The 25,800-nt window shown below is 44.5% G+C and overlaps 1 protein-coding gene across 2 annotated transcripts in view; it reads left to right on the top strand.

Moving 5' to 3' along the window:
• KIF5C (kinesin family member 5C) overlaps positions 1-25,800 on the top strand; it is a 171,810-nt gene that overhangs the window by 90,741 nt on the left and 55,269 nt on the right. For both annotated transcript variants that reach the window (XM_081814471.1, XM_081814470.1), the window contains exons 7-11: positions 635-722; positions 6,482-6,606; positions 9,287-9,391; positions 9,765-9,913; positions 17,584-17,732. In XM_081814471.1, the coding sequence (XP_081670597.1) occupies positions 635-722; positions 6,482-6,606; positions 9,287-9,391; positions 9,765-9,913; positions 17,584-17,732 (616 nt within the window). The remainder of the gene's footprint in view (positions 1-634; positions 723-6,481; positions 6,607-9,286; positions 9,392-9,764; positions 9,914-17,583; positions 17,733-25,800) is intronic.

Raw genomic sequence — 25,800 nt, 5'->3', positions numbered from 1 at the left:
AGGCTTTGCTAGTGGAGATAATTGCGTATACTTTGCAGTGAGAGCAAGCCTATCATAGCATTATGCCTAGAACTTCAAAGTGTCTAATTAAAGTTGGTGGCTAGCATGAAAGGCAAAGCAAAATTTCATCCATTTCTTTTTCTGTCACTGGTGTTCTTTATTTTCTGTTTCTACTGCTGTTGAGTATGCACAGGTACTTAAAAATCTAGGGAAAAGCTGGCATTTCTTTTATGGTTTACTTCTAGGTTTCCTGGGGTTTGCTCAGACTTCTCTTTGATGTAGAACTCAAGCCATAAGCCAGGAGGAAGAGCTGTTGGACCAACATGGCAGCCTTTGGAGAAATGGGAGAATGTTTAGCTGTCTTCAAATAGAGTTGCTTTCCAGTTTGTTTGTTTGTTTGTTTACGTTTTTATTTGTTTATTTGACAGAGAGAGACACAGTGAGAGAGGGAACACAAGCAGGGGAGTGGGAGAGGGAGAAGTAGGTTTCCCACGGAGCAGGGAGCCCATGCGGGGCTTGATCCCAGGACCCTGAGATTATGACCTGAGCCGAAGGCAGACGCTTAATGACTGAGCCACCCAGGCGCCCCAGCTTTCCAGTTTCTAGTGGTTAACCTGATCTGACTCTTTTCCAGGGGTGTACCGAGCGGTTTGTGTCAAGCCCCGAGGAGGTCATGGATGTGATAGATGAAGGCAAAGCAAACCGACACGTGGCTGTCACAAGTAAGCATGGGGTGGTGTTTCCTCCCCTGTCACTTGGGATACGAATGTCTGCCCACCCACCGGGAGGGGTGGGTAATGAGGTCCCAAGGAAATAATGCCGGGGAAGGCAGTTATGAAGCAGTGGCTCGGAAGCAAGCACACAGGAGTATGCAGGACGAGAGTGTCTCAACAGGTCGTTGGAAGCGTGCCTTCTGCCATTCAGGGAACTCTCGGGAATACTGGGTGAGGCTCGCTGGGCCCTGGTAGCCCCCTATGTCTGGACACTGGGGAAAACCAATCAACCAAGGAAAGGGGGTTAAAAGTCAGCTTCTAAATGTATTTCAACCACATTATTGTTCAGGTTAAAAAAAACGCAAGCCAACAAATTTTATATGCCAGTCATATGTGTGGAAAGAAACCCCGGTAGATTTCTACCCTGTTTAGAAAAGGAAAAGAAAAGCAAGGAGGAGCTCAGGAAGTGGAGCTGGGAGCTTTATTGAAAACCTTCCTATGCCATGTTAATAACAAACACATTCAGGCCAGCTTGTTTACCTTGTAGTTCCTTCCTTGGCGTGCGCACACGTCTCCAGGAAGCAGGTCCTATGTTAGAGCAGCAGAGGTTCTGGTCCCCCATCTTTGGGCTGGCTGTCTCATTCTGAGGGGTATGGACAAATCAGAGGGAGTTTGTAGGAGGAGGAGTTGAGAGAACTAGGGATTTCTAGGTTGGAAGAAAGAAAAACTCTGAGGAGAACATAGGGACAGTGTAATATATATATATATTTTTAAATTTTATTTATTTATTTGAGACAGAGAGAATGAGAGTACAGAGAGCATGAGAGGGAGGAGGGTCAGAGGGAGAAGCAGACTCCCTGCTGAGCAGGGAGCCCGATACGGGACTCGATCCCGGGACTCCAGGATCATGACCTGAGCCGAAGGCAGTCGCTTAACCAACTGAGCCACCCAGGCGCCCCTAGTGTAATATATTTCTTAACATGTTCAAGGTGCTGACATTGAGAAAGTCGGTTTGCTTTATATGAACCACATGGGTAGGCCACCTAGGATTGCTGAAGCTACCAGGAGGCAGGTTTTGACCGACCACAAGAACTCTCTGCTCCTGATAGCTGCCCCAAGGAAAGCCTGCTACCTGGAGGGGCAGGGTTCCCTGTAAGGTATACAAGAGATGGAAACATCGGTTGGTTGACTGGTCTAGCCTCTCTAAGTCTCTTCCACCCAAGGCTCTGTGATTCTGTCACCCAGTACCGTAATTCTCTACCTTTTCTCTACCCTGACATCCTATCAGAGGATATTCACACATGCGGCAGATTTCATAGGTGAGCCTAGACATGTATACAGCGTAGGTTAAATTCCACGTCTTTCTCTTCTGCTTTTACATATACTTGAAAGAATGTAAGACTGATATTCTTATAGTAATAGCATCTCTCATTTATAAAGAAGTTATTTATTTGATTTTTTAAGCTATTGTTAGTCGTGAATTATTCACGGCATACTTGACAATCCATCTTGGCCCCTTGGTTCAGAACTGTAGGTGCAGAACATTAATTATTTTTCTTATCATTCTGGTAAGGTGGTTTTTAAAATTACGCATAACATAGAACTTAGCATTTTAACCATTTTTAAGGGTACAATTCAGTGGCATTAAGTCCATTCATAATGTTGTGCAACCATCACCACTGTCTATTTCCAGAATTTAATCACCCCAAAGTTAAACCCCAGCCCATTGAACAATACCTCCCCATACTTCCCTGGTAACCGCTATACCACTTTGTGTTCCAGTGAATTGGACAGCTCTATGTACCTCATAGAAGTGGAGGGATACCAGTCCTCTTGTGACTGGCTTGTTTCACACAGCATAATGTCTTCATGTTGTAGCATATGTCAGAATTTCCTTTCTTTTTAAAAATGCTGAATAGTATTCTGTTGTAGGTATATATTACATTGTTTGTTCATTCATTCACAGATAGACATGTGGATACTTGTGTTGCTCCCACCTTCTGGCTATTGTGACTAATGCTGCTGTGAACGTGGATGTATACATATCTGTTGAAGTTTCTGTTTTCCCTTCTTTTGGGTATATATACAGAAGTGGAATTGCTGGATCATATGTCAACTCTACTTTTAATTTTTTTAGGAACTGCCACATTGTTTTCCATTGTTGTTGCACACCATTTTACATTCCCACCAACAAGAGTGTGTGAGAGTTTCAATTTCTCCACATCCTTGCCAATGCTTCTTAGTTTCTATTTTTGTTTTTAACAGCCATACTAATGGGTGTGAAGTCTTATGTCATTATGGTTTCGATTTGCATTTCACTAATGACTAGTGATGTTTGGCATTGTTTCATGTGCTTATTGGCCATTTGTAGGTTGTCTGAAGAAATGTCTGTTCAGGTTCTTTGCTCATTTTATAATTGGGTTTTTTTTTTTTCTTGTTGATTTATAGGAGTTCTTTGTATATTCTGGATCTCAATTCCTTATCAGATATACGATTTGTGAATATTTTCTCTCATTCTGTGGGTTGCCTTTTCATTCTGTTGATGCTGTCCTTTCATGCATAAAAGTTTTTAATTTTGATAAAGTCCAATATATCTGTTTTTTACTGTTGTTGCTTGTGGTTTTGGTATTATTTCCAAGAAATCTTTGCCAAATCCAATGTTATGACGTTTTTCCCCTATGTTTTCTTCTAGGTTTTATTGTTTTAGCTTTTACATTTAGGTTTTTGATTGTTTTTGAATTAGTATATGGCCTAGGTAAGAGTCCAACTTCATTGTTTTTGCATGTGGATATACAGTTTTCAATTTGGTAAAGAGACTGTTGTTTTCCCATCAAATGGTCTTGACACTCTTGTTGAAAATTATTTTACCATTTTATGTGAGGGTTTATTTCTGGGCTCTCATTTGTCCTTCTCTATGTTTGCCATTATGCCAATGCCACACTGTCTCATTATTGTGGCTTTGTAGTAAGTTTTGAAATCAGTAAGTGTGAGACGTCCAATGTTGTTCTTTTTCAAGATTGTTTTGGCTATTTGGGGTTCCTTGAGATTCCATATGAATTTTAGGATGGACTTTTCTATTTCTGCAAAAAAACATGACTAGGATCTTGATACTGATTGCATTAAAGCTCTAGATCACTTTTGGTAGTATTGCCATTTTCACGATGTGAAGTCTTCTGATCCATAGACACGGAACGTCTTTCAATTTATAGGTGTCTTCTTACATTTTGTAGTTTTTATTCTTTTAAAACTTTTTAGAAGATTTTTTTTTTTAAAGTAATCTCTACACCCAACATGGGGCTTGAACTTATAACCCTGAGATCAAGAGTCACATATTCTACTGACTGAGCCAGCTAGGCACCCCTCATTTTGTAGTTTTTAGTGTACATGTCTTTTACTTCCTTGGTTAAGTCTATTCCTAAGTATCTTATCCTTTTTGTTGATATTTTATTTTATTTTATTTTATTTTATTTTATTTTATTTTATTTATTTTAGAGAGAGAGAGGGAGAGAGTGCGTGAGTCGGGGTGGGGGCAGAGAGAGAATCCCAAGCAGGCTCCATGCCCAGTATGGAGACCGAAGCCAGGCTCGATCTTATGACCCTGAGATCATGGCCTGAGCCAAAATCAAGAGTCGGATGTTTAACAGACTGAGCCACCCAGGTGTATCTCTTTTTGTTGATATTTTAAATGGAATTATTTTCGTTTCAGATTGTTTATTGTTAGTATATAGAAATGCAACTGATTTTTACGTTGCTTTTTTATCCTGCAACTTTGCTGAATTCATTTATTAATTCCAACATAATTTTTGTGGAATCTTTAACTTTTTCCCCCATATATTCTGGAAAGATTTTTGGGGGGGCCACCAGAGGAAGCAGCTTTTATTCACAAGTTATCTCCAGAAACCAAAAAGATTATGTACCTACTTTCAGCACCTCCTATCCTTCCTGGAATTCTCGTTGCTCCACCTGGGGAAGGGAAGAGATATAAATTGCCTTTTGGTTTTCCAAAGCCCCAGTCTTTCCCCTCCCTCTGTAGTCTTAGAAATTCAGTAGCAATACTGTTGTTTATTTTTTCAGCAATGCCTGAAGCAGCTACTTAGTAACAGTTATGGATGAAGAGGTATGAGGGGAAGCAGTTGGATGCGTAAGAGTGATGCACAGAAAACAGGAACATAGCCTATCAAAGGTCCTTCTGTCTTGCCTCAGTGGCTTCATCCTTCATTGGTTGCATTTCTCTTTACACCGGATCACACACCTTTCTGAATCAGATTGGGATTTCCATTACCAGCCATGGAACCAGCCCCAGAGCCATGAGATGAGCTAGTCCAAACTTGGGCACATTCCTGGCCCACAAAGGCTTAAAGTGCTCGGTCAGGCATATTTTGTCACCCCTTATACATCTTTGCTGTTTTTCCATTGAGTTCAGGGGCTGTAATTTCTGGAGCCATAGTAGGATATGTGATAGGAATGTCAAACTTCATGTCAGACTCATAGTTGAGGAGGTCATGGATGCACCAGCATTTTCCAAAACACTGAGTCCCTTCCTTGTTGGACTCCAGTTGGAATCAATCATTGTCTGCATTCTTGTTGTTTTCCACATACCAGATAAGAGACTGATATTCCTCTTTGAGTCCTGTACCCCAACTCATGATCTTGAGGTCTAGCATTAGTCTTCAGCCATCTTGGACAAGGGTGCCTAGAAAATTGGTTTTAAGAAATGATTGCTAGTGGGGGTTGAAGAAGACTATCACTAGGATCTCTGCTTGCCTAGTTAACAGAGACCAGGGTCCAAAAATATTTCTATTTCTATTTTTTTTTTTAAAGATTTTATTTATTTATTTGACAGAGAAAGAGATAACGAGAGCAGGAACACAAGCAGGGGGAGTGGGAGAGGGAGAAGCAGGCTTCCCGCTGAGTAGGGAGCCCGATGTGGGGCTTGATCCCAGGACCCTGGGATCATGACCTGAGCCGAAGGCAGACGCTTAATGACTGAGCCACTCAGGTGCCCCCAAAAAGATTTCTATTTCTAGTACTCGGTACTAATGAAGCATATTTAATCTTTGAGACCTTCAACATGCCTAGTATGGATTATAGAACTCTATTTAAGGAAAAAAAGAAGTCTTAAATCTTAAGGTCATAATCCTTCCTTAAGAAAGCTTGTGATATTATGGATAAGGCAAGGCTTACACACATGACGGAGACGGAATACACTGGGTCCTAACCATGATGACCAAGGCTGAGGGACTAAAGGTGAGGGGGGAGGAAGCTGTGAGCTCTTTGTTCTTTTTTTTTTTTTTTTAAAGATTGTATGTATTAGAGGGAGAGAGCACGAGTGAGAGAGCACAAGCAAGGGGGTGGCAGAGGGAGAAGGAGAAGCAGACTCCCCTTGGAGCAGGGGGCCTGACACGGGGCTGGATCCCAGGATCCTGAGATCATGACCCGAGCCGAAGGCCGACGGTTAACCTACTGAGCCACCCAGGCGCTCCAGCTGTGAGCACTGTGAGGCCGAGGGTCCATGGGGGCTTCAGGCAAAGCTAGAGAATCTGTTCTCTTGAACCATCCACTAAGATTCTTAATTTCTTTGCCATGTGAAGATACTTTAAATCTCTCATTGTCTTTTTAAAAGAAACTGTGGTCTTAGATACTTTTTTAAATTGGCTGGACTTTAAAAAATGGAGCTATTAAGCATGATTTGTTGTGCTTTTTAGATGAGAGGCTTGCTACCTAAACTTCTTATTCTTTGCAGAGCAGTAAACTATTTTCCTTTTCAGACATGAATGAACACAGCTCTAGAAGTCACAGTATCTTCCTGATTAATATTAAGCAAGAGAATGTAGAGACCGAAAAAAAGCTCAGTGGGAAGCTTTATCTAGTTGATTTGGCTGGGAGCGAAAAGGTAATTGGTTCCTTATTTGTATTATCTATGATTTTCCCTGTTATTTGCTCCAGTGTGCAATGGTATAATTTTTATACCCTTTCTATTCCCTGGTTTTAAAGAGCTTTTAAAGTTTCTGGTATTGTGCCAAAATGCTATTAAATTTCACCTTCGTTTCCCTGCTCTCTTTTCTGGTCCTGAAGTTCCCTATTCACATCACAGGAGGTGCTTTGAATGCCAACTCGGATTTATGCTTAATGGGCCCCAATGATGACATTAGGCAAGTGCTGGTGTGCGCTTAGCCTGGCAGAAGTAGTTGTACACATGGGGGAGGGACATGACCTTCTGTGGAAAGGGAAGATCCCCGTGTTGCACCAGATTCAAATAGGCCAGAAACGGACTTTGCCACTGGGCCGTGGCCGTCCTGCCCCAGCACGTTTGTTTGCTGATAGAAGATCTGGGACCTGGGGCTGTCCCTGCATTCCCTGCTTCTCTCTGCAGTGGGTGTGGTCTGACAGGGCCTCACGTGGGCAGCCTCCCACTTCCTTCAGGCCACACACCAGGCGGGTAGCCAGGGGTTTGGCCCAAAGCCCTGTTCCTTCTCTCTGGTTTTGTCAGGGCTCTCTTTTGGCATCTGTCCCATGCTCTCCTAGGCACTGGCTGAGGTCATACTCTAGACCAGACAGGCTCCTCATAACCTTCTACCTGCCCCCTCCTAGCCTCACCTCCATAGCACACTGCCAGAGCTTCCTGCTGCCACACCCTGCCTGGGGGCACTGCTTCCCTCCGGCGACCTCACAGAGCAAGTCCCTGTGCACCATACCATGTGGCCTCTGTCATCGCTGACAGTGCTGACTGTCCCCAGGGGCCAGCCCTGAGGCTCAGCCAGTCTCCTGAGCTGTGCAGTTGATCCCCACTTACTGCACCCCACCGCTGAGTTGCTATACGCCACGTTATGGCTACTAACATCCATGTAAGTAATGGCTACTTGAAATGTTCTCCTGTACACATCTGTAAAGCCATGAGCAGAGTCACGTGGATGTTCCTGGAAAATTATCTGGTTGGGAATCTAAAATTTTACTGGTACAAGCTTGTAACTTCAATGAAACAGACATGCACCAGAATAGGAAGACGGAGCAGCATCGTTTAGTTCTAGACTGAACGTTGGCAACCAGGCTGCACTTTGCTGCTGCAACAGCTGTGTGGGTCTGGAGAAAGAGCCCAGTGGCCCCTTTGTTCTTCCCGAGTTTGCTCTCTTTCCCTTCCGAGCACGGAGGGAGTATTTGGGGCCTACAGCTGGAAACAGCTCCATGCTGCCAGTTGAGTGTGGAGGCCTGTCCTCTGCACAGTGTCGGTGGTTATTGCTTATGATATTTGTGGGGCATTTTAAAGTTGTGGTCCTGTACCTTGTTTCTTTCACTCCCATCTGTCTTCCTTTGCCCTAGATGTGCCCACATGAATGTGTCAGTCAGTGTGATCTATTAGAACGAACTCTGGGCTTTAATCCCCAACTCCCCTAAATGGTGCTCTTGCCTTGGACTGGCAGTTTGACATCTCTGGAGCTCAGAGTTTCCTTGTCTGTGGAAATGGAAGGCAATTGTACCTGTCTTGCATATTTCGTGGAGTTCAGATGCTCAGATAGGAAAGCACCTTAAACCACACCGTGTGAATAGGCTGTTACTGGTGACCCGTCAGCTGTATGATTTCTCTGTCCGCAGTGGTGTCTACACACACACAATTCTCAGAGAGATGCATATCTATCGTGTTTGAAAACACTGCCGCCTGCATGTGCATTCGTTTTTATCCCTCGGAGTCTCTCCTTTATCCCTCATGACCGTCAGTCTTGGCGCAGTTTGCGATCAGTTCCCTGCCGTCCTGTCTTCAGAGAGGAGCTGCTCCTCCCGCATCGTTTGCCCAGCCAGCCGGGCCGGGGAGCATGTTGGCTTCCCTTTCTCCCTGGCATCTGTAAACTGCTCTCTACCTAGAGCAGACACTGTCAATAGGAAATTGCCAGGAATAACACAGCAGAGGAGGAACCGTACGTGGTTTCCCTGGCCGCAGAGAGAAGAGACAAGTCCACAATGTAATATACACTTTCTTGACTTTGTGATGCCCCCAGGTATCTTTCCTTTTGGACAGTCGTTCCCTTTTTCCTTGCTAGCGGAGTCAGTAAGGCAGGGAGCAGAGAGTCTGGACAAACCCCCCCCACCAACCACCACCTCTTGTCCTTTGCCTGAAGGTGGAGCTCATAACGTACACTTCCCCGATATGTCCATTCATCGTGGCCAGGACAGTGTTTTTGCGTCACGCTTCTCCCTGGGCTCCCTCCGGCGAGGAGGCCGTGGCTCAGGCTGGCAGGGCCCAGCCTTTCGGTAGTGACAGCACTCTGGGAGCCTGGTTTCCCTAGATGGATGTCCCCCAGGGAAGCATCTGCAGCTCCACCCCTGGAGGCATTTCAGCCATTCCCCAAAAACCTAATTGAGAGGAAAATGACAACAAGACAGAACAAATCCCCAGCCTCAGGCACAAGGGAAGGTTTGGTCAACGTGATTCTTACTTACTTTTATTTTTTCTTGCGTTCCAGGAGGATTCACATCCGCCTCCCTCAATCCGCAGCCCTGCGCCCTCCTGTGAATTGGAATTTTCTACTCTGTGCTTTTGCTGTCCTGTGCAGCTCACTGCTTTCTCTTCTCTCTGGTAGGTCAGCAAGACCGGTGCCGAGGGAGCTGTTCTCGATGAAGCTAAAAATATCAATAAATCTTTGTCTGCTCTTGGAAATGTGATCTCTGCCTTGGCAGAAGGGACAGTAAGTGATCCTATCCCCCTCTATTAAATGATATTATGAGAAGTCACTTTTTGGGTCTGTGTCCTCTCTTTGCCACATACCCCAGAGATTAGTTTGTTTTTCTTTGGAAAGGAGCAGAGGGAATCCTGGCTGTAGACATCCTACTTGCTGGGAGATCTAGTCCATTAAAATGTATGAATGGTGATGCTAATTTCCTATGACCCAGGTCCCAGACTGGGCACTCTAAACGTTGGCCAAATCCAAAGACTGGGCAACAAATTCTTATTTTACACATGTTTCTAAGCCCAGTGTGCCCATCGCTAACTTGCTTGTGTTTTCTCTGTGAATGGACAATGGCTGTAATAGCCAATACTTTTTTTTTTTTCCTAAATAGAAAACACACGTGCCATACCGGGACAGCAAGATGACTCGGATTCTTCAGGACTCTCTGGGTGGGAACTGTAGAACCACAATCGTTATTTGCTGTTCTCCCTCTGTCTTCAATGAGGCTGAGACCAAGTCAACACTGATGTTTGGGCAAAGGTGGGTGTGGTCTCTCGCTGCCATGCTCTGAGTGAGTTGGGGAGGGGCTGGTGTCAGCGAGGACGTAGAAGGAGGGGCAAGCAGTCCGTTACGAAACTGCAGCTAGCAGGTGTTGCCTGTAAACTTGAGGCATCCTTGACCGAGGCCAAAAGAATAATTATGTTTTAAAAGAATCCACAGATATATGCCAATCAGAGGTATGATATTTTTTAAAAAATGCTGAAACTTATTATAGATGTGACTGCTGGTAATTCAGTGGAGTGTTGCTTTTGTTCTCCACGGAATTAGTCTTATTCTTGGGTTCACAGGATTTCAAGTGTGTACAGCTCAAGACTGATAGCTACCTTTAATTCCAGTACTTGGGAACCATTACAGAGTTGCTAATAGAAAAACCAGAAACTTGGATGAATACAGAGTAGTTGCATGAATATAAAAGGGGGGGCGAAGGAAATCCTCATGCGAACCCTGGGAGTGGGAGGTACACTGTGGGTACTGAGGAGAGGGCACAGTGGCGGCCATCTTCCCACCTTCGGAAATGTCCGAATGAGATTTCCGGGATCTCGGAGAACTAACAGGCGGGCAGCAGGACAGTGCAGTAATCCCGAGACAGCATTCACGTGCGTGGGTTAGTGCGGGCCTTCCTGCCCTCTCCTGCCCAGCACCCCCTGCTGCCCAGAGCCCGCCCCCTCCAGCCACGGCCCCTTGGTGCCAGTTCAGCATGTGGGTTCCGGTGCCATCATGCCGTTCAGTTCTGAACAGCTGTGCAGTCTTCAGAGAAGTCACCAGTTCTCTGTGGGCTTCACCTGCCTTATTTGTAAACGGATGCACAGAGCTCTCCCCCTGCCTTCCTCCTGGAAGTGTGTTGTGCGGTCGTGCCTGAGAAACAGTTTAAGATGCCTAGAGAAAGGACAGATGGGGGTGGGCAGGCCACATGGGAAATTGTTAGGGCTTGTTTAAACTGCGTTAAACCCCAGTCGTTTCCTGAGCCCACAGCAGAACATCGAATTACGCAGTCATGGCACCTGCGGGATGTCTAAATAAATAATAATTACATTGAACTATTGTAGAACTAATCTATCTTTTAAACTGGGTTTGGGTCCTTTACTTCTCAGATCAGTTCCTCTAGTAGTCAAATGCTTAGGTCATTGGATTGCAGGAGGATAACGCCTACTTTTCTCAAGGGTCATGGGATACCTATAAACCAGCATCTGCTTATGGGAAACACAGAATACTGTGGTGATCAGCTTGCCTGTCCTGTGTCTCCTGGTTTCTTCATCTTAAGCTTTAACATTTTTTTCCAAAGACGTGTTTGAGCAAACCAGCAGCAAATGCATTTATGGAGGAAACATCTCTTTAAAAAAAATTTCTGACTTGCAAAGTAAAAGTAATCTGAATCGTTGCAAGCCAGGGCTGTCCTGGGGCATAGGCTGTCTGTCTCAAGGTTGCTGCTGTGAGTGGGCATTTGCAGCTGTCTATAGGAAGAGTCTTAGTATAAGTCCAAATGATTAGCTTCTTTCTTCTGACCTTAGAGAGGCAATCGTCAGCATTGTCATGATCGCTAGGGCTCAGCACATGCTGGGAGTGGCAAATCCTTGTAGCAGTTCTATCTCAGTGTGTGCAGAAGATGACATTGAGGCTTGGACTCAAAGCTGTTAGGTGCCACGCATGAGCCCACATAGCCAGTAAATGACTAAACGTGTAGGGGACTGTAGTATTTGACCCACAGCTTCTTCTATGCAGGCTGCTTGATCAGGATCCTCGATGAGCTCGGGCCTCTGGGTCAGTTCCAGTTTTGAAGCCAAGTTCTGCCACCGATCCATTCCTCTCTCCTGTTTACTTCTCTCCGAGCTTCTCTGTCCTCGTCCGTAGGGAGAACTCGAATGCCTACCTCTGAGAATTGTTGGGAGGATTAATGAGTTGCTTCAGCTTTGACTTAGCACAGGGGCGGGCTGGCATGTGTTAGGGTGTTCAGTGGTTGCAGGTTTCCCTTTGCCTCCCTCTTCAACAGTGTGCAGGCTGGGAAAGTCCCAGAACAGATGGGACTGCACGGAGTGGAATGGAATGTATGGGATAGACTCGGGGAGAAGGGGCCGGACTGAGTGAGGTAAAGTGAGAAGTAGGTTTCTAGAATGAAAGACTAAAGAAATACTGATGCTAATTTGGGGTTCCAGGAAATAAAAATAAGATGTCAATTATCTTTTTTAACTGGAATGGGTTGGTCTGCCATCTTTTATCAGAGTCATCTGGATACTAGGCTCCGTGAGGGTAGGAACGGGGTTTATCATCCGCGTCAGTCATCCCAACAAGCATCCAGCACTACTAGTATAAGTAGACGGTCATTTAATAAATGCTTATCGAATGAATGAACGGTTGAGTCAAATGCTTGTTGTGTAGGATTCCTTAGAACATTAGGGCAGGTGTTGAACTGTGACACCATTATGTCCAGAAGTTTGGTTAGGTTTAGATCTGGTGTGTTTTCCAGCCCTATAATTAGAAAGGTGTGAGGTTTGGTTCCTCTCCCTCTATCCCTGAGTTAGTTAATGGATTCTTCAAGGACGTCTAACTTCTCTATGGGGCCCATACCTGCTTTACTGTTAGATGTACGCATTGAACCCAATTACACAGCAGACACGAGTCTGAACATCGGATTAGACATGGTATCTGATAGCTAATGAGATTAAGCACTTTGAACTCAGAAAAGACTGCTGGGCACATCTCAAATGCAGTGTAATGAGTGTTTATTATGCTCTTGTTGCAGGAGTGGCCAGACCTTAGGGCTGTACGAGGTTCCTTCGTTATTCCCATGTGGTTCTTTCAAGGATGTGAAGCAAGTCCATGTTTATTGCTAGGCTATTTTACTGTATTGATGCCCTGAATAAAACAAAAGTATGTCCTTTGAAGCAGTAGAAACATGATAGAGTCTACAAATGCCCGAGAGCAGCCTACCAAGTGAGCACTCTTTAGGATTCTAGATTAGGTACTGGAATTAAAAGGGAAAAAGGAACACTGTCTGTTTCTTGGTTTCAGTGATGAATTCTGGCTCTTGTATTTGGTCAGACCCATGTCCTTTGGTCACCCTGAGTGCCCAGTATTGTGCTAGTAAAGAAGTAGGAGCCATTTTCTGTGCTCTCAAGAGCTTTTAATCTAGTTAAGGAGGGGACACTTGAATTTCTAGGCAGCCCAGAGTCAAAAAGCTGAACTGTGGGAAGACAGAACACTTCCTTCTTTTAAGGGATAAGATACTCAAATTAGAACACTTTCACTGATTTTTTTTTTCTTTTGGCTTCCAGCATTTTTTTTTTTTTTAGTCTTTAATTACTCTTCCAAAGTACTTTCATAGCACTATTCAAAAAGGATATTTGTAAGTTTTAGAAGTATGAACTCGAATCACCCAGTTATCTTGGAAGCCTATTTAATGTACCTTGATGGGGGAGTAATGAAGGAAAAGGGGGCCCCCTGGGGGCAGACAGATCAGTTTGGAGTAGGCCTAAATCAGCACATCTTTGACACAAAGAGTTTTGATTGATCTAACATGAATAATTCAAAGGCTTAATTTGTATGTTGTACGCAGAAGGAGGAGAATTGGTAATTTGGGGAAAGTAATACTCTTCTTTTTCTGAGATGTACTTTTTTTTTTTTTTAAGATTTTATTTATTTATTTGAGAGAGAGAATGAGACAGAGAGAGAGAGCACGAGATGGGGGAGGGTCAGAGGGAGAAGCAGGCTCCCCGCCGAGCAGGGAGCCCGATGCGGGACTCGATCCCGGGACTCCAGGATCATGACCTGAGCTGAAGGCAGTCGCTCAACCAACTGAGCCACCCAGGCGCCCCTCTGAGATGTACTTTTGTTTGTTTTTTTTAAATTTTGCCTCCTCTTGCCCAGTTGTGTGGAAGCTCAATTAGTCCTGAGTGCTGTGCTTGCAAAACTCATGTCACCAGAGCATGATAGCAAGTTATCTGCAGGGGTAAGAGTGAGCACTCTGGCCAAGGGAGACCCTTGGCTATACTTTTGACATAAAATGGAAAAAGACTCAGATCACCCCCTGTTGCAGTGCTTGTTGCTGAAACACCAATAAGGTTAATTTTTGCTCTTAGAGGGAGATATACTGTGGGTGATGGAGGTTTAACCAGGTGCCAAATCCTCATCCAAATCTGTCATTTTTCAGTGTTTCTCAGGAGACTAGAGCTTTTCAAAAGACACAAAATTTAGAGCTTTTAATTTTTCATTCCCTATACCCCCGACTCACAAGCAAGGAAAATGGCCTCACCAGGAAATGGGAAGATGCTTTGCATCAGTCATGTTTCCAGAAGAAGGTTAGGTGTTTTATGCAGGAACCAGAACTCAAAACACATTAGAAGGTGTGATGGTTTATGTGTCAGCTTGGCTAGGCTGTAGTACTCAATTATTTAATAAAACACTAATCTAGGTGTTGCTGTGAAGCTTTTTGTAGATGAGGTTGACATCTACCGTCAGTTGACTTTCGGTAAAGCACATTGCTCTCCATAACATGGGTGGGCCTCATGCAATCAGTTGAAGGCCTTAAGAGCAAAAACTGAGGTTTCTAAGAGAAGAAGAAATTCTGCCTCAAAACTGCAGCATCAATCCCTGCCTGAGTTTCCAGCCCGCTGGCCTGCCCTCTGACTTTCAGACTTTCCAGTCTCCACAATCATGTGATACATATAGAGTTATAATGTATAATGGAAGGAAAATGATGAAAACAAGAAGTTGGAAGATACCAAGAGCAAACATCTTTATGGCTCTTCCAGGGAGGCCAAAGTAATTAGAAGAAATTCCAGTGATATGTAACATGTATATGATTTAGAACTATGACCCCCAAGTATAAGTATAGACAAATATTGAGGAATTGGATGGGGATGGGATTTATCATGTAGAGTGATGTGAACCAAATAGTTCTAGGAAGTCCCCTCTTCAACAGGGCTTGATTCAAGGGCCAAATTATGAGAATGCCTGTAGAGTGTTGTCACCCATGGGGGCTTAACCTTGGTGGTAGACATGGACATGGTTGGCAGTCCTAGACGCCTGGACATATGCTTCCGAACGTGAAAACTGCAAATTCAGGGACAGAGAGACCTAGAGGTGCTGGGCAGGAAATAGAATGCTCGAGTACAGGAGGGCAGGGTCTTCCTTCTACTCAGTGAAATATATCTAAAAGAATCCTTTTCTGACTAACTGACTCCCTATGGGGATCTCAGTTAGAAGATGTACTGTGGTCTCTGCTCTTTGCTGTGCTTGGTCTGGTGGTTAACATTCTTTTTCTTCCATTCTTTTTTTTTTTTAAAGATTTCATTTATTTATTTGAGAGAGAGAGAACAGGAGGGGAGAGGGGCAGAAGGAAAGGGAGAAACAGCAGACTCCCTGCTGAGCAGGGAGGCTGACATGGGGCTCAATCCCAGGACCTTGGGATCATGACCTGAGCCAAAGGCAGATGCTTAACTGACTGAGCCACCCAGGTGCCCCAGTTAACATTCTTTTTCAAAGGTGGTTAACATTCATTAGCATTGAGGTCTTTTAAAAACTGGGTCCTGGTTCCCTTCCTTTGGGGAAAGGAGGATGTTATATCTGGGGCAAGTCTGGATCATATATTACTTAAGCAGTGCTTGACTCTCTGAGGCAAACAGAAACAAAGAAAAACTGCAAAGCAGAGACCCTGATAACTGTACCCTGAAGATTTGGCTCATTAGCGCTGAGCGGGTCTTGCCGTTAGGGTATATACATGAGGTTAGTTAAGGTCTTCCCCTAAGTAGCCTTGGTTAGGATTTTGCTCAGTGCCTGCTATGGATATAACTTCTGGAATAGGCATTTATTTCTATATACAGCTTGGGGGCTCTGGCTAAAAAACCTGAGGGTGTTTGGGAATGAAGCCTCAAGACACTTCTCTATTCCTTTGGGAGTGATCAGGTCACATTGGGATTAACCAAATGTTGTCACAGTGCGATTGACGTATAAAAATGGTGAGTGAGCAGTAAATTTATGGCTAGAGTAAGGCTCCTGCAGATCACTGGTTTGTTTTCCTATGTCGGGGAGATAACATCCCTGAACTGTTGGGCTGGGTGGTCTTGCCATTCCTATATAGCTTCAGAGAGGCAAAATAACGCCTGCATTATTTTGAAGGTGATGTGAGAGTGGCAAGCTGGCGCGGACTGGAAGTAGTAATAACATGGCCACGATTTGAAAAATTAGACTTGAAGCACTTCTGGCGACAGAAGCCTCAAGCTACAGTGAATGAGGGCGAATTTTACTAATTCTTAAGTGGAGTCTCACGTTGACTTAATTTCACTCCTCTTTTGACAGTTGGGTTATTTAGTTGTCTGCTTTAGGAATTAATTTTTGGAATGACATTTGTAGCCCTGGTGGGGGCTGGTGAAATTTCTCTCACTGAAATAAAAATCATGTCCAAAATGTCGTTTCCTGACAACAGTAATTAACCTGAATCACATATCAGATAATGCTGGCAAATATGACAGTACAAGGACTTGCGGGAGTTTAAAATGGAAAAGTGGAGAGCAAATAAAACAGGATATCACATTTTTAAATGAGGTTTCTGCCTTCTTATGAAGTAAATAATAAGTGGGATTCTGTCGTGTCAGTTTCTTTTTTCACTGGGCAGGTCTGCTTGTGTGTTCATTTCTGTAGGTAACTAGGTGAATCGTGTCTTTGTCTTTGGTGTCAGCTAGAGCTGTCACTGCTTTGCTCTCATCACTTGCTCCCTTGGGTAACTGTCCAGACATCCACTGTGGCATCACCTGCCCCCCCCCCCCCCCCAGCCATATGCCCTAGAAAGTCACTCCATCTCTTATACTGGGAATGACAAAATGGTGGCCCTCAGACATGTTTGTTTGCCCTACACGTTATTTTGGAAAATTGTTTGAAACTGGGAGATACAAATAAAAATATTCAAGTGCTGACTTTCCTTGAAACATGGGATGAGAGTAGTGGGCCCTCTACTCATATATGGTGACAGCTGCCGGTGACGGGGGGGGCGGGTGGTGTGTGCTCAGTGGGGAGCCTTGGTTTCCCTTGGCTGGACTGAAACCATTAAGTGGCCCACCTGTCCCGGGAAACACGTGTTGACATGTGTTCAATGCATTGGGGATGATTCTAGGTACCAAATGTGAGTAACAGAAACAACCGATTGCATTACTTCAGTCTGTAGTTTATTGGTAGGAGAAACTGTAAGCTCTACAGGGCTGTAGACTTTGTCTCAGTTGTCTTGGTATAACCCCAGTGTTTCCTAAATGTTAAGATAGAAAGGAAACTTACTTAGGAAGACGAACCTGGCAGGGCCATACAAGGTGCTTAGAGAAGGGTGCTGAGTGCTTGAGAAAGACCATCACCGTAAGTCAGGGCTGAGAACATAGATGAAGATGGTGGCAGGGGGAACAGAAAAAGGTGGCCCTGGGAGACAATTCAAGGGAAAAGCCTTGGAATTTAGACTGGTAGGAGGGAAAGGAGAAAAGGGAATTCTGAGTGTGGAGCCTTCAGGGCAGCGGTGCCAGTAACAGAGCTAGGAGGCAGTAGGTCCCAGGGTCCCCTCTGCTCCCCCAGTCCCAGCCTTCGGGTACGAAAGCATTTGAGGCTTAATTGTATTCATGATGTAGCTAATGCTAATAGCTACTCTCAGAATTTTTCCCTTCCGTCTTTGACCCCAGGGCTAAGACCATCAAGAATACAGTCTCGGTGAATCTGGAACTGACAGCAGAAGAATGGAAGAAGAAATACGAAAAAGAGAAAGAGAAAAACAAGACTCTGAAGAACGTTATCCAGCATCTGGAGATGGAGCTAAACAGATGGAGAAATGGTAAGGAAGAATGGAGAGGAAGAATGAGGCATGAGTCTGTGTGTTCCTTCTCCTGGGACAACTGGTATCCTGGGACACTTGGGAAGGAGGGGATCATGGCGGAGCTTGGTCCTGCCTTGCAACACCTGTGTGAATGAGCGATGTGTTCTCATTGCTTAGCACAGCTTGGCCCCGCCCCGACCCCGTCCCTTGGCTGACAGGTGTGCTTAGTGTGGGCAAGTGACTATTTGCAAGGTTGCCTTAATCTATTTCCAAAGAGATGCTCCTCTGTTAGTGTAATTCTCTCTGGTAGCCACATTTGAGGTTTTGAGGGCAGCGTCTGAGACTTTGTGGCTCAGACTGCTTTTGATTAAATGAAAAATGTCATTCTCTCCTATGTGAGTTTTGTAATTGACTTGGGGTTAAAAGTTACTGCTGGCAAATATTTGCATTTTTGAGAGGCCAACTGCTCTTCATGCTCTGCTTCTTCAGAGCCAGAAATAGAGGACTCCTGAAGCAGCTTCGTGCTAAAATGGAGTCTTATAGGCTTATTTCGTGACTAGTTCCCCCCCCCAAAACACATTCTCTTTGTTTTACTCAAAGAAAATATCTCAGAGAGCTGACACACACTGGGTGGGTGGGTTGTGGGTGAGGCATTGAAGAGGGTTTCCAGATCCAAGTGCAGACAGATTATTTCGGAAATTTTAGCATTGTGATGGAATTAGAAGGTATAAGTCTTTTTTTTTTTTTTTTTTTTACAGAAATAGGCAGGTTGGTGTGTTTGTAGGGGCAGAGTGGATAGTTGGAGATTCAGACTCTTTGCCGTTGTGTCCACTATGTATTTCAGGCACTGCCGTAGATCTTCGTCTCTGGGGCGAGCATGGGAGCCTGGGGGCTGCAGGCAGGATGGGGGCGGGACCCGTCTGTGTGTAACTGCAGAATTCGTGGCAGATCTTCTTGTGATTCTATGTTTGCCACTGTTTTTTGCTAGGAAAGGTGGGGTGCCAATGACCTACTATTCAATGGAAAAACAGTTGCGAAGCAAAGCAGGATTCAAAAGAGGTTCAAGAAATGACCTAGTAGCCTAAATAACACAATTCTTTTTGGGAGATTTTCTAGCTGCACACATGTTTTGAAAGCTGCTAGAATAATTGAATAATTCAGCACCTGGGGCTGGTGGATGATTCCTTGCGATTTGGCAGGAGTTAGGAGAGTAGGGAGGAATGGTTGGCAAGGTGAGGAGCGGCCGTACGAAATTTTGTTCTATTTCTGGGATCCTCTTGGGTCAGTTCTCTGCTGGGCAACTGGAACATTCAGTAACACCTTTTGGTACAGGGAGTGGAGCTGGCCTTAGAACACTGAGCAGTGGGCAACTAGCCTCGTTGTTTTCTCTTCTGTCCTGTCCCTTGCCAAGCTCTCACCCTGCAATCCTCCATCCCTCCACCAACTCTGTCCTCTGGGGTTGGCCTGCTGCCCTGTTTGCCTAACTCACCCTCCTGCCTGGCACTCTCCCCTTGCTTTTGGACTTTTAACTTGGCATCATTTTAATTATTTGTCCCACTTCATCCACCTTGCAGATCTACTTAGAAGTACACTGTTTTCCATGTCCCACAGGGTGAGATCCTACATAAGACCTTACATACATAATTTAGGAAAACTCATGTATGGTTTCTGGCACATGATAGACTTTCATAGATGTATGTTATGTAAGCATGTGTTTAATCCATTGCTGGAGTGGAAAGGGTGAGCCGTCAGTCATGGTCTCTGCCCTTACAGAGCTTACAGTCTGATGGGGGAGACAGACTCCAGCCACAATCAATAAACATGTCTATGCTGCATACTAAAAAGGGAAAGGATAAGGTACTAAGTTATTATAATGGGCCCTGACCTTGACTGAGAAGTTAGTGAAGGTTTCCCCCGGTAAGCAACCTAGGGAGTAAGCAACCTAGGGAATAAGCTCTGAGAGAAAGAGAGCAGTTAGGAGCAGCAAGGTAGAAATGGGGGTTGGTGTGGAGGAAGCCACATTTACAACATCCCGAGGGGCAACTTTGAGGGGGTTGGCAGCAGGAAGGCCAGTGTGGCGAGCTGGGGCGGGGTGGGAGGGGTAGGCAGGCCTGTTCTGTGCAGGGCTAAACAGTTTTGGTTCAGGATTTTGGTTATTATCTAGGAAGCAATGAGAAGCCCTTCAAGGATATTCAACTGAAGATCATACGATAAGATTTGCATTTTTGAAGATCCATTGGTTGTGTTGGAGAATGGACTAGAGAGGGTAGGAGAAGGGCCAGGAACAAGGATGGTCTTCCGGAGATGAGGTTACAGTAGTTGAATTGAGAGACAGGGCAATGGCAAGGGAGAGACATGGATGGACCAGAGAGGTATTTAGGAGGTAAAATCAGCAGGGCTTGGTGAGGAGCTGGCTATAGAGAGATAGAGTGCCAAGTTTTCCTGCTTGCCGTGTTGGATGGAGGGTGGAACCATTCACTGAAAAAAGAAACGCCAGAGAAGAACCAGACTAGAGACAAGGGAGACGTGGAGGGGAGTTCAAGGTGCCTGTGGAACATCCAGGTGAAAATGTCAAATAAGAAGTTAGGTCGAAGGGTCTAGAGCTCAGAGGCACTGGCTGAGCTAGGGAAAGAAATGTGAGTTGAGCTTTAGGAAGTACATAAAGGCATAGGTAGGGGTAAGGGCCTCTGTAGAGAGAGGGAAGAGAAGAGGGAGAGAGAGTCTTGAGAGAGACCCCCCTCCACGATGACCATGTAATCACTGAGTGAATGTAATAGAGAAGGGGATCTGCAGAGCTCTCCTGTCCTCCCAAGCTAACATTTATGTTTTAAAGATAATTTTTGGGGGGACACCTGGGTGGCACAGTCCATTAAGCGTCTGCCTTGGGCTCAGGTCATGATCCCGGGGTCCTGGGATCGAGCCCCATATTGGGCTCCTGGCTTGGCAGGAAGCCTGCTTCTCCCTCTGCCTGCTGATCCCCTGGCTTGTGCACTCTCCCTCTCTCTCTCTGACAAATAAATAAATAAAATCTAAAAAAAAAAAAAAGGGATAATTTTTCTGAAAGCAAAAGTTTTCAAATGTGGAGAACCAACTTCAGTGATACAAATTTGAGGCTGGAAGTGAGGCAGGTGGTGGCATCCTGGAGCTGGTCCTTGGAGCAGCTGTGAGTGAAGGACTATCTCAAGGACTAACTGTGTCCCACATACAACAAAACAACCCCCAGCTTTTTGTTATGTGCCTAGGCTGGGCATTTAGTCCTCCAGCAGCCCTTGAGGTTTCAACAAGCTAGAAGGCTCACCCGAGGTGGCTCAGTCACTGACGGAGCAGGGATCTGAACATAAGGCAACTTCTGCAGGTTCACTGTCTCTCCACTGTCTGTGCAGTCTGCACATGGCCCGAGTGGTTTGTGTTCAGGCCAGTTAGAGGAGCATGAAAAATGCCACACCAGGAAAGAAGGGACCGGAAACTCCTTAGCAGTGTCCCGAGCACCAGGCCTAATTCCTCATCATCATGAGAGCATGGCTGGTTCGTGTCAACTGGAGAGCTGGGATTTTGAGAGGTGAAGTCGAGAAGAGGTGGTGCCCTCCACTAAAACCCAAGTGACAGGGTATTTCCAGCTTTCTTTTGGAATTTGACCCACACATTGGCTCTGAACTTGTAGGAGGCAGCCACTGAGCTCACCTCAGTGAATCCTGGGTGTTGATGTTTCCACATTGTGGGCTGAACAACTGAAAGCAGCACTGCCCATGGTATGCATTCTCCGCTGGGAAAGAGAGGTCCGTCTTTGCATGGTGTGTTTATAATTCTAAAACTTTGGCTGCTCTAGCTGTGGAAGAGCAAGAGAGAAGGAGTGGAGCTGAGAAAAAGTGTGCGTGTATACGCATGCTTGTGCTTTCCCCTTTCTGCTGTTCTGTAGACGGAGGTAGGAAAACCAGGGAGTCAGAGGATGAAAGAACACGATGTCACAATGGCATATCGGGTCCAGGCAGGCCATGGAAAGTGAAGAAGTTGATATAGTTGGTGGTAATGGGACTGTGCTGCAGGAGAGAGCATTCCCAGCCCAAAGTCATTCAAAAGGTGTGAAATACTACCCTATTCCATGCCCGTAGGCTAGTTCTGCCCCAGACCTCCACCACTACCAATTTTCAACTCCTTCTAGCTTCATGGGCTACTTCAAAATGCGAGCCTGGCAGTTTTCTCCTCTGGACATAGTAGAACTTGATTCTCAGAATATGGCAGCTGACTTGTAATGTATATAATTACACCCAGCCTTCATTCATTTCTGCCGTTGGCTTTAAGGCAAGGCTCAGGGCATATGCGTGCTGGCTTAAAGGGAGGTCATGCCTTGTTTTTATAAAGAAGGAATAAGGAGAGCCACTCCACTCCCCACAGTGCCAGGCTCCTTGGGTTACACGGGATAGGAATTGACCCTGCTTAGGTTAAACAAAACAGGAAAGCATGAGAAGTCTGTGAATGACTCACAGAACCAAAGGACAGCTGAGAAACCAGCCTCATCCAGCAAAGCTGGGACTGCTACAGAGATGCAGGGCTCATAAGGGGCCACACCTGGCGTGAGTCCCCTCTTGAGTTTTCTCCCCCTTCCTTACATTATCTGGATGGGTAGGGAGGCCCAGGAGAGAAGGGAGATAACTGTGTTTGGTGGTGTGCTTCGGTTGAGGAAGCCTGGGGCCCTCTGCTGTGTCCTCTGACGAATCCTGCATGTGCTGGGAGAGGTAATTGCTCATAAGGAAGTTGTGGTGCTGAAAGGAGAATGGGTGTGGAGTGACTGAAAAACACCTGTTCAGTACAATCTGCTAGTGACATCTTGTGGGCTGAAATCGATTGACAGTCCTTGGAATCTGGAAGCTCTGTTGGCAGCTTCAGCCTCAGGGATTTTGTTCAGCCTACCTGCTTAAGGACAGATAGATGGAGTGGGCAGTTGTTGGAAGCAGGATTGTTTTCTTTTTTCCAGCTCTGTTGTTTGTTCATTTTATACATGGAAAAGACTTGAACAATCAATCTTACAAATGGGGATAGATTTAGATAGCTGCATTCAGAGTGAATAATGGCTCCCAGTTCACCCTGCCCTGTCCCCCCAGTACATCCGGAAGACTCTTGATGGGGAGTTTGGGGAGGGAGGGCTGAGGGCCCAGGGCCATGACCCTCAGAAGGGGGATGGGCCCACAGTTCCCTGTTGCTGCCAGATCAGTCTTTACACATGCCCTCTTCTCTGATACTTCTTTGAATATTGTCCTTTAAAAAGCAATCCCCCACCACTCCAGCAACCAGGGGTGGGGGGTGGGAGGGATGGGGCGGCTGGGTGATAGACATTGGGGAGGATATGTGCCATGGTGAGCGCTGTGAATTGTGTAAGACTGATGAACCACAGACCTGTACCTCTGAAACAAATAATACATTATATGTTAAAAAAAAAAAAAAAAGAAGATAGTAGGAGGGGAAAAATGAAGGAGGGGGAATCAGAGGGGGAGATGAACCATGAGAGACTATGGACTCTGAGAAACAAACTGAGGGTTCTAGAGGGGAGGGGATGGGTTAGCCTGGTTATGGGTATTAAAGAGGGCACATATTGAATGGAGCACTGGGTGTTATACGCAAACAATGAATCATGGAACGCTACATCAAAAACTCATGATGTAATGTATGGTGATTAACATAACATAATTAAAAAAAAGAATATGTAAGCCATGTAAGTGAGATTGTATCTCTCATGAACAAACACTTGGGCCTTGAAATATCAACTAACAGTTGGTATTTGATATTAAGAGGTGACTGTGTGATATTAATTAGTTACTGAGCACCTTGAAAAGATCTGTACTACATATAGCAATTTTTTAAGCATTGTCAAATTTATTTAATTTTTGTAACACTAAAATAAGGTATAAACATTATGCTAACTGAATTAAGTCAGACACAAAAGGCTAGTAATTGTATGATTCCACTTAATATGAAGTATTTAGAGTAGTCAAATTCATTGAGACAGGGAGTAGAATGGTGGTTGCCAGAAGCTGGGTAGAGGGGAAAATAAGGTGATCTTTTTAAGGGGAACAGAGTTTTAGTTTTGCAGGCTGGAAAATTTCTGGAGATTATGGTGATGGTTGCACAACAATGTGAATATACTTAACACCACTGAACTATATACTTTAAAAATGGTTAAAATGGTAAATTTTAAGTTATGTATATTTTACCATAATTTAAAAAATGTCCATGTTAAAAAGGGCCATAAAATGGAAAATAAATTTTTGAACCATTAAAAAAAAAAAAAAAGCAATCCCGTTTTACAGGGGCTTAAGTCAGAAAAGGAGGCCCTGAAAATCCAGGTGTCAGAAGTGCAGGGAAATGACCCAACAATAGGGCTCATCTGCAGGGTCTCTTGAATAATTAAATATAATATTAAATAACAGAATGGATGTAGATTTACCCCATCTGCTGAAGTCATGCAAAGAAATGATTTCATCACAGACTGGGAAGGTGTGGAAAAATCGGCAATCTCTAGAACAGACTTGTTCTTCACAATTTAAACCCTGCCAGGCCATCAGGCTTGGTTTACCTAACTGGCTAAATCTGCAACCTGGAGTCTGATCCCGGGCTTTGTGGGACCGGGTGGCCTCCGTGGCACACACAATTTGCTCTTTTAGCATTAAAGATATGGAAGATGGTGCCCGCCTCTCTCCCGCTCAGAAGTCAGCCTTTCATCTGAGACATCTGATTTGTTAGGTACTCTTCTTTTGAGAGTACAGCCAAACACTAATAGAAATACTGACTGCTAAGAGAATGGTGGGGGCTATTCAAGCGGTCAGGACTGTAGAGAGATTTCAGAGTCCTGGGTGACCAGTTTATTAGAAAATTACTCTAGGGGCACCTGGGTGGCTCAGTCATTAAGTGTCTGCCTTTGGCTCAGGTCATGATCCCAGGGTCCTGGGATCAAGCCCCGCATCGGGCTCCCTGCTCCGTGGGAAACCTACTTCTCCCTCTCCCACTCCCCTGCTTGTGTTCCCTCTCTCGCTATCTCTCTGTCAAATAAATTTAAAAAAAAAAATCTAAAAAAAAAAAGAAAATTAGAAGGGATTAGAGAATGTCTTAAACTGCTTACAATATTTTTAGGAACTAAGGTGAGAGATGCTATTTGTGTGCAAAATAATCCCATAAAGGAATGACTTTTTTTCTTTTTTTTTTAAACCTCACATTTATGTACTGACATCCAGCTGCTCTTACCCATCTGGCAACTTAAAGATTTCCTTTTAGTTTCTTTGATATAGAAATTACCTACCATTAGGTCTGCCACTGGGCCTGTTTAATTGGTATTAAAAGAAAGCACGTCCTTTGCCTGATCTGCTGTGGTTTCTGACGGAAGCTGTGAGTGACCAGCCAATCTCTGCCCCTGGAGTTGCTGAGAGAATGCAATTACCTTTCTATGTCCTCCAGAGGCTTTAGGGACTCAATTTATGAAAAGGATAACTAGCTCGTTGCTATTTCATGTGTGAAATTTTAATGAATTGCTGGCAGTCTAATGGTTTTCTTTCTTTCTTTTTTTTTTGGAAAAAACAAAAAACCAAAAAGCCTTTTTTAGAATTTTTAACTAATAGCCCTAACGAGTATTTTTGATTAGTCTGTCATTCTTGTTTATTGCAATTGATGGATTTTTACTTTTTTGTAGAAACGCTATTTATGCCCTCGGGAGGTTTTCATTTTATAATTAAAATGCTCTGCAAACCATGTAGGTGTGCTCCAAGTGAATGGTCCTGTGTACACACAAATCTTTTTAGTCCTTAAAGGTAATTACATCTGACAATAGGAAATGCCAGAATGCTTATTTAAAGAAGGGAAAGGTTTCTAGTGGGCGTGGGGGGAGCCTTCATTGTAGGAAATCAGATGCTTTACAGTATTATAAGCTCTTTCCCGATGGACAGCAGGTATAAAGCCTCAGGGCATGAACTAAGAGAAATTTGCTTTTAATGAAAAAAGGGGACTAAAAATAAAAATAGATGCGCCTCTTCATTTGGTGGTCCTTTTCCGATCCCCCACCACCAGATTTTAGGACATTTTTTTTTTTTCCTCCAGGGTTTGT

Source organism: Leptonychotes weddellii, chromosome 3 (genome assembly GCF_054177405.1).
Source record: "Leptonychotes weddellii isolate Sample4059 chromosome 3, ASM5417740v2, whole genome shotgun sequence".
NCBI classification, from domain to species: domain Eukaryota; kingdom Metazoa; phylum Chordata; class Mammalia; order Carnivora; family Phocidae; genus Leptonychotes; species Leptonychotes weddellii.
This window is presented reverse-complemented; position numbering and strand designations above follow the sequence as displayed.